This window comes from Mesoplodon bidens (assembly GCF_964165515.1).
Source record: "Mesoplodon bidens genome assembly, chromosome: 13".
NCBI classification, from domain to species: domain Eukaryota; kingdom Metazoa; phylum Chordata; class Mammalia; order Artiodactyla; family Ziphiidae; genus Mesoplodon; species Mesoplodon bidens.
The window spans coordinates 10,485,010-10,493,593 of record NC_138169.1 but is presented as its reverse complement, the minus strand read 5'-3'; the positions used below and the strand labels follow the sequence as shown (position 1 = coordinate 10,493,593).

The 8,584-nt window shown below is 52.2% G+C and overlaps 1 protein-coding gene across 1 annotated transcript in view; it reads right to left on the bottom strand.

The window, feature by feature from the left end:
* Window positions 1–8,584, bottom strand: part of CIT (citron rho-interacting serine/threonine kinase) — a 173,404-nt gene that overhangs the window by 8,011 nt on the left and 156,809 nt on the right. The window contains exons 36-45 of the mRNA XM_081252505.1: window positions 8,273–8,520; window positions 6,931–7,011; window positions 6,699–6,834; window positions 4,886–5,025; window positions 4,410–4,502; window positions 2,779–2,887; window positions 2,558–2,686; window positions 1,966–2,046; window positions 314–392; window positions 5–184 (exon numbers count right to left, since the gene is read on the bottom strand). Of these exons, the coding sequence (XP_081108631.1) occupies window positions 5–184; window positions 314–392; window positions 1,966–2,046; window positions 2,558–2,686; window positions 2,779–2,887; window positions 4,410–4,502; window positions 4,886–5,025; window positions 6,699–6,834; window positions 6,931–7,011; window positions 8,273–8,520 (1,276 nt within the window). The remainder of the gene's footprint in view (window positions 1–4; window positions 185–313; window positions 393–1,965; window positions 2,047–2,557; window positions 2,687–2,778; window positions 2,888–4,409; window positions 4,503–4,885; window positions 5,026–6,698; window positions 6,835–6,930; window positions 7,012–8,272; window positions 8,521–8,584) is intronic.

Genomic DNA, 8,584 nt, shown 5'->3' with positions numbered 1-8,584 from the left:
TTACCTGCGGGAGGTGGACGGGCCCCGGTGGTGGTCAGTGCCGGTCTCCTTCACGAGGTTTCCTTTGCAGCAGATGACCCTTAATTTATCCTGATACGAGGACGCCAGGTAAATCGCTCCCGAGGAAATTGCAGGGCCCAGGTAGCGTGGGTTCGGGATTTCCAAGTACGCTCGGGCAGGGGTCCTGTGGAGTTCCAGGAGAGAGTCTGCACGGCCGGCCACCTCCACTGCTAGGCGGGATGAGGGAGCACCGCCCGGCCCGACACCCAGACCCAACCGCCGAGCTTTGCAAAGCCTGGAGGACAGTGCTTACCCCAGAGAGGAGCGGGCCTGGATCTCAATTACTTCGAGTGAGTTGAAGTGGGTCACAAACAGATAAGGTTCTCTGTAGGCTGTGTGGCCACCACCGAGCAAGAGCGTGGGGCAAGGGAGGGTTAAAAGACAGAAGATCAAAACCTGGCTGCCATGCAACCCCTGAAGGGATTTACCCTACACATGCACCCACGTGCCTACATAATGAGACATGTTCAAGTTTACCCCCTGCCGCGCTGTTAGAGCAGAAGATGGGAACCGACTCAAGGCTACGTGGTGGGGATCAGTGACATAAATCATGGCACATCTCTGGAATTCCGCACAGGCGTAAAAATGCATAAGGCAGCTCTCTATGCACTGATGGGGAAAAAACCCAAGGTGTAGTTTTACTTAGTTTGTAAAGCAGGGTTCAGAATACTGTGTAAAGTGTGCTACCACACTGATTTTTTTTTAAAGGGAGGGGGATGAGAATATATTTTTTAATGTGCCCGTTATTTGCATAAAGCACTGGAAGGATAAACTCAGAAAAATGTTTTCCTTTCGGGGAGTGGGGAGGGAGGATTTGGGAGACAAGTGATATGGGTGAGACTTCATTGTAGACCTTTTTAAACTGTTTAATTGAATACATTTTTCTAAAAAATTCAATTAAAAAAGACTAGGTTCATAGATGATTAAATATTTCTGGTCTTAGTACTATATTTCTGTATCACAGTGTCACTCAAACTCTAGGATATAATGAGAGCTGTTTCTGGTCTTAAAGGGAAAAAGATGATGATCACTATTACTCCTCGCGGTTAACTGCTACTTAGGCCCTTGTGGACTCTCCTTGCCTGGCATCGGACTGAACCAGCAGAATGTGGTGGAAGCGAGAAGGCCTGCCAGCCCCCACTTCCGCACTCTTAGGAGAAGCCCACGTGGAGAGGAATAAGGCCTCCAGCCACCGGCCCCTGCTAAGCTCCCACCTGACGGCCAGCTCCAATTGCCAGCCACTTTGTGAAGCCATTTCCGACTTTCTAGGTGTCCTGGTGCCCCTGCTGACACCGCAAGAAGCAAAACTGTCCAGTCAGGCCACAGAGGCTCAGGCAATGATAAGTAGTTGTTTTAAGTCACTAGGTTTTGGAACTTGTCATGAAGCAACAGATAAACGAAACAGCCTTGAAGAGTATTTCAGAACATTCACACAGTCACATATGTACGTTGTGTGTGTGTGTGTTCATTCACCCTTTGACCCAGTAGCTCCACTTTTAGAATTTCTGAGCTGGGGATATTAACAAGTATGCAAATTTTAGTGTAAGTTGTTCATCACAGTATTATTCACACTTACAAAATGAATGGGCCTAATTAGAATTGGCTAAATTGACAGGTGTTCAGAGCTGCTGTGAGATGCTGCGCGGTCTTTGACATGATTTAAATGAACTCACAGGGAATGGTCTCCCTTTCTATCATGAGAGGCCGGGGGGTTTGGCTTGTGTGGCTCTGCGTCAGGCCTCGGGATCTCTGCCCTGGACGCTCACGCGGGTGATGCTCCACGTGGCGCCTGGCGTCTAAGGGAGCCCCGAGCACAGTGCTTAAGCCTAAAGGAATTCCACCTGCGGTGTTTTCCCGGGACACCAACTACTGGCAGAAAACAGCCCCACACGTCGTCTCACCTACCGAAGGCCAAAGGTAAGCGACTCCACTTGAGATCATCTGTGCGGCTGCGTCTTCCGTAAGAATCCACGAACACCCCAAACTCTGCAAGAAGGCAGAGCCCGGGACGTGAGCACGGCCAGAGGCAGGGGTATCGATGACACATACTTTGATGGAAGAGCAAGGAATCCAGCCCAGGGGGCTTGGATTGTGAGAAACCTCAGGAGCTCTGCTGAGCCACGTCTCTCGGGATTTATTAAAGAAAGAGGGTTCGAGTGAGAGGGGGGAGATAGAAAAAGAAGGGGGAGACGGAAGGAGGAAGAGTCAGGGAGTGAGGAAGGGGGAGAAACAGGCCCAGAGATTTGGGGGGAAAAAAGAAAAAGGGAGAGAAGGGAGTGAGGGGCAGAGCAGGACAGCGCAGGCCGCTCCTGGAGAGCCTGACAGCGCCGGACCTGGCTGGAGCCCGGGGGTGGGGCGGGGCAGGACCACGTACTCCCCGCAGCAGGACCGGCCCCGCCCCAGGCACACTGGCCACGCCCGGCCCCTGGACCCCGCCCCGCGGCTGTGGTGCCGCGAGCGCCCCCATCAGCAGCGGGCGGGTGGCCGCTGCACTCACCATGGAAGCAGAGCAGGAACTCCTCCCGCTGCCCCGCGCCGTTCACCTGCATGATGGACACGGGGAAGCTGTGGGAGGAGGAGGCAAACACGGCAGGCGCCAAGGAATGGTCGTTCTTATCCAGGAATTCTGTAAAGGCAGGCAAGAGGCGGAGCCTCAGGACCCAGAAGGAGGCTGAGGCGGCAGCGGAGCGCGGGCAGGGGGCGCGCCCGGGGCCCTACCCTCCAGCGTGTACTGCTTCATGTCAATCTCGTAGAATTTATTGGTTCCGATGAGGATACTGTAGTTGGTGAAGTGGACACAGCTGCAGGGCTCCGAGGTCTCGATCTCCTGAGACGGGGCAGAGAGGAGGGTGTGAGCGCGGACTCGGGGTGGCCCCTGCTCTCCTCGGGCATCTAACCAAGCCGTGCAGGCGTGGCCGTGCGACTTCTTCCTTTTGTCTTCACACCAAGCACATTCAGTCTCTTCACGTCCCTCACAAGGACCCCCCCATCCTTCTGCTACCTCTGGGTTCTATGCAACCTGAGACTAAGAAGGTCAAGTTGCAGCCAAAAAAAGGGTCAGAAACACCATTTCAATGAAAAGGTAGCATTCAAAAAGAGAGCTTTAAAACTAGGCCATTCTAATCAGAAGAAAAAGCCTGGAGGAATACACAGTGGTGGTTAGAGGGAGTGGTTTTAGTTTCCTTCCTTTTCCAAGCTTCTAGGTTTCTATTCTGAACCTGTATCACCTATATCATTGTTATCATTACTGAATTATCTCATCTATCTGAATTATCTGCTTCCTAATTACTTACACTTGTTTTCAGGTCAATCCTAATGGCTTCAAAAACCTAGGCATGCTTATTCCAAATGATGGCCAGGAATTATAAAGAAGCAGTGATTTCTGGGAATTTTCCTGAAGTTAACAGTTCAAACTCTAATCAGCATTATCCTCACCACTAAATATTTACTGATCACGTACTAAGTATGAGGAAACTAGTATAACACAGTGAAACGTTAGGGAAAGTCAAACCAGTTTTGGTCTCAACTTTGTGACCTAGGATCTTGGCCAGCCTCAGTCATCTTACCTGAAAATTAGGGATGATCACCCCTGTTTCTCACAACTGCTGTGAAAAGTGTGTGAAACAGCCAGCTCAGTCTCTGGTACCAGTAGGTGCTCAATAAAAATGCAAACTAAACAAGAGCCCACCCCAGACGAAACAGTTTCTCTATCTAACAGGTAACAACCCTTATATATTCATCCCTCCTTTTACTTTTGAGACTAATCACGAAAGCACCTGAAATACATCAGGCTCAGGATGGGTGGAACCTTCCTAGTCTAGGGACAAGAGACAGCCTTCTCCAGAAGCGAGGCAAATGCAGTGATCTCACGGATAGCTGTCCACACCGCAGGCAACATCACAGCCCACTATGCTCGGAGGAGAGCCAGGTCCCGCACTGCGTATCGGAACACAGCCAGCGCTGGTTTTTTTTGAAGGTCATTAATAGAAACTTCTACAATCTGAGAAGGATTCTGGTAGGTGCCACCAGGGCTTCTAGCTCCTCAGAGAGATCTTCCTTTCTTCTACTGGTTCAAACGAGGTGTCTCCTCCATCAGCCACCTTCCTTTCTCCCTTCACAAAAGGCTGAATTCACTGGGCTGGCCAGAGAGGCAGCTCACGCAGGAGAGGAGAGCAAGAGGGAAAAGTGTGAGGATGGGCCGCTCTGGAGCTTTCTCCAGGGAGCAAGACACCCTCCCGCTCTCTCTAAGGTCACCCAGGCCGAAGGGCCCAGGCACACACTACTCCCCGAGACAGCACCTTCCCCAGCTGCTCGCTGGGAGAGCAGGCCCGGCCAGGCCCGGGACTTACTTTCCGAATGCAGTACTTGCTGAGGTTTTCGTTGTAGCGGAGAATGACAACTTTGTTGGGCATGGCCGCGCAGATGCAGAGCCCGCTCTCGATCTGAAAAGCAGTTGAAGGGGGAGGGGGGACGGAGAAAGAAGGAAAAAGAGCGTCACCAGTGTGTACACTGGCTCCGTGGCAAAACTAGGAAAGGAACATCAGTTGAGAGCGGGGTCTCTCAAGCCTGGCCCTATGGACCCTTTGGACCAGGTCATTCTCTGTGGTGAGGGGCCGTTCTGGGCACTGTAGGATGTTTAGGAGAAACCCCGGGCCCTGCCCACTAGATGCCAACAGTGCAACCACCAGTTGTGTCGAAAAGCAACCGAAGTTTAACCCAGTTTGAGGACACACAATTTTCAAGGTCAAATCAATCAGCCCTGTGGGCAGAGGAGCCGTGACAATTTTAGGAGCATTTGCCGGCTGAGGCCCACAGGGGCGCTTACCTTGCCGGCAGCAAACAAGTGGCAGCCCTTGACGGCTTCGAAGATGTTGGGGGAGATGTCCGGCTGGGCGGGAAGGTGAGACTGTGCGAGGGACTGTTTCACTTTCTTCACGTCCACGAGGCACAGGGCCCGCTCTTCTCCTGAGGGGACAGGACAGCAGAGCCACAATGGCGGTTCTCGTCCTCCCCCGAATAAAAGCCACGCAAGGCCACGCGGAGGCACTGCTTTCCACAAATTCCCATAAACACAGTTTAGGTCCAAGTTTTAGATCTAAGGAAAATATCTGGCCTCTTGGTCAAGATTCTGGGAGGAAAACAAAAAATTCTGCAGACACAAAATTGGAGAACGTGAACTGAATATTCAAACGTGCTCCCCACCAAAGTCAAAGAATGGGTGGGGGACAACAAAACAGTAGACGTGGACTAATCCAGTATGTGTCACGGTGTCACGAGGGACCACAGAAAGGCTGAGGATGGTTCCACGTTCAAGGAGACGAGGGAGACCTGAGTGAGTGCAGAGCGTGGTCCTGGACTGGATCACAAGCCGGGAAAAAAAATAAAGGACATTACTGGAGCCACAGGTGAAAGCCAGCTATGGGCAGTACATGAGAAAATGGGAGTAGCAACGATTAAGTTCCCTGAATTAAAAAGTGAAACTTGGGGCTTCCCTGGTGGCGCAGTGGTTGAGAGTCCGCCTGCCGATGCCGGGGACATGGGTTCGTGCCCTGGTCTGGGAAGATCCCATGTGCCACAGAGCGGCTGGGCCCGTGAGCCATGGCTGCTGAGCCTGCGCATCCAGAGCCTGTGCTCCGCAACGGGAGAGGCCACAGCAGTGAGAGCCCCGCGTACCACGGAAAAAAAAAAAAAAGAAGAAAGAAAGAAAGAAAACAACAAAACAAGCCAGCAGGGTAAAAGAGAGACCAAAAAAAGCCAGTTCCTGACCATATTACGTCAGGATCCGGCCCCTGGAACCAGCCGGCCAGGCCTGAATGAGACCTGACTGGGGATGTTTTGAACATGGAGCAAATGCATTATTGTTTTCCCCTTAAAAAAAAAACACACACACACACACACACACACACACACACACACACACACACACACACACACACACACACACACACACACACACACACACACACACACACACACACACACACACACACACACACACACACACACACACACACACACACACACACACACACACACACACACACACACACACACACACATATATATATATATATATATATATATATATATATATATATATATATATATATATATATATATATATATATATATATATATATATATATATATATATATATATATATATAGTACCACCAATAAAGAGAGAGAAAAAAAACCTTCCTGCCATGGGTATGTGAGAGAATGCCCCTTGTTCTTAGGTGACTGGCTGAAGGATCCAGTCACAGCTGCCACTGACTTTCAGGTGGTTCAAAGTAAGTGAGAGAGAGAGTGAGTGTGTGTGTGTGAGAGAGAGAGAGAGGGAGAGAGAGAGAGAAGGGCGGGGGAAATGTGGCAAACTGCTAATGAGTCGTGCACGCAGATGCAGGGTGTCTGAGACCAGGGGGACATGGGAGGCGGGCAGCAGGGCGGGCAGGCACTCAGAGAGGGGGCCGCGTGTGAGCAGAGCGCCGGGGGCGCGGGCACCTCCAGGACGCAGAGGGAAGAGCCGCTTCCACTCCAGCCTGCCCCCAGGAGGGCCTGTCTCTGCGTTCGACAAGCATGTGGCGAATCGTCTCCCTTACAAGTGAAGGTAAAGCGCCGTGTCCTTGGCCTCCCACCTGCAATCATGAGGAGCTTCTCCAGGTCCTTGATGATGTAAATCTGGAAGACGGCTCCGATCCCTGGGACGTGGGTGAGGGCGTTCTTCAAGACATTCAGCGCGTACAGCCCTTCCTCGGTGCCCACCAGCACCACCTGCCGGGGTGCAAGTCCCCAGGCAGAGCGTGAGGGGGGTCACGTCCCCATAACCAGCCCCGACACAGCCGACGGTGCCCCAGAAAACACGGTCACCTGGTCGCTGAAGGGCAGGGTGCAGTTCAGGTCAAGCCGGTCATCGCCTTCCAGCTTCAGCAGGGAGTTTCCAAGCAATTTCTTTTCACATGAGAAAGAAAAAAAAGAGAGAGAAAAAAGAGGACACGGTGAGCTGAACTGTTCGTGACCGGACCGTCCAGACAGACAAAAGCAAGAACGGAGAAAAGTTTAATGCCAGGAAGAAGGGCGAGTTCCTTCTGAAGACGCTCAGAAGCACACATCCACTCGTGGCTTGCCCCGTATTTTGATCTGAGCTCAAAAGGCAGGACGTGAATGTTATCGGTATCTCTGGGGTGGCTGTTAATTAGTGTCGGAGTTGTAACTCAGTTCGGATGCAGAACTAAATGAGTGCAGGAGATGCAGAGAGAGTCTGTGATACGAAACAAGCTGAAGCTGAAGGATGTCCCTGCCAAGGCTTGATAAGCCACATGGACGCTCCTGCCCCTCCAGGTGGTGGCACAAGGGCAAAGCCCAGTGTCAGCAGCAAACCAACCCACTTCTGAGTCTCTTTACCTGAACCCACGTGGGCAGAAGCTTGTAGGAGGTACAGCCAGGTCCCTATTGTACACACATAGATGGGGCGCTCGGTAAAAGGCTCACACGTGGGATAAGGAGATGGGTCATCAAAACAGGTTCACCCCACGAGCAGGAGACTTGTGGTTGAGGATTTTCCAATTGCTAACACTTAGAGTGTTTGTTAGGAGCTAAGTGTTTGAAAAGAGCCGTTGGGCCTTTGGTGGAGCAAATACCAGTGAGTGATGAGCGCTGTTTGTATCCTGGAATGTTCCAGGAGGAGTGATGCCAATCAAGGCCCACCCACATCTCTTACATCTTCAGGAGAAGTAGGATTTCAGACCTGCCTTCGGAAGAGCAAATCACATAAAAGCAATTGAGCAGGTTATGAAAAGCCTTCCTGAAGGAGACACGGCTGTCGGCAGCCTTTCGTGCCGCTTCACGGCCAGCGTGCTCGTAACGCAAGCCTTCAAACCACATAAATACTTCCAGGTAAATGAGAGAGAGGATTTCCTTATAAGTACATTTGCCCTGTGCTGCCAGAACCGAGATGTAGTGCACCCTGAGAGCTGGCTAAGGGGGTCGACTCCCCCATTCTAGAAGGCTCTGGGGGTTGGAGGGGGACCCACGATGCCGGCCAAGCTGCCTCGAAGCCTGGATCTCTGTCGGCACAGAATCCCGGTCGTGACAGTCTCAAGCCATCACCCCTCAGAGAGGGAGGCCAAGGGGAAACACGGCAGCCGACGGGACTCCCACCAAGTCTGCCCGCTTTACAGAGACAAGCTCCGGTGCCCGTGTGCATACTCACAGCATCGGCTTCTGCCTTTTCCCTAGACACTCTCCCACCTGCGACAACTGACTCTAAGGCGGTGACCCAGCGCTGCTTGTCGGGAAAGCTGGGAGCCAGCAAGTAGAGGGTTCTCCCGGGCCAGCAGGTGGTGTGCGGGTGAGATTCCATCTTCAGCACGTAGGGGACATCTAGAAGATTCGACAGAGCACAGGGTGGAGTTCGCCCACCCCCGCCGGGAACAATGGCCAAGCCACACCTGAGTCCCAGTTACTTAGCAGAAGGGGAGGCCGGGGGAGCCTCCTTCGCAGGCTGATCCACCACGTGCCCCCT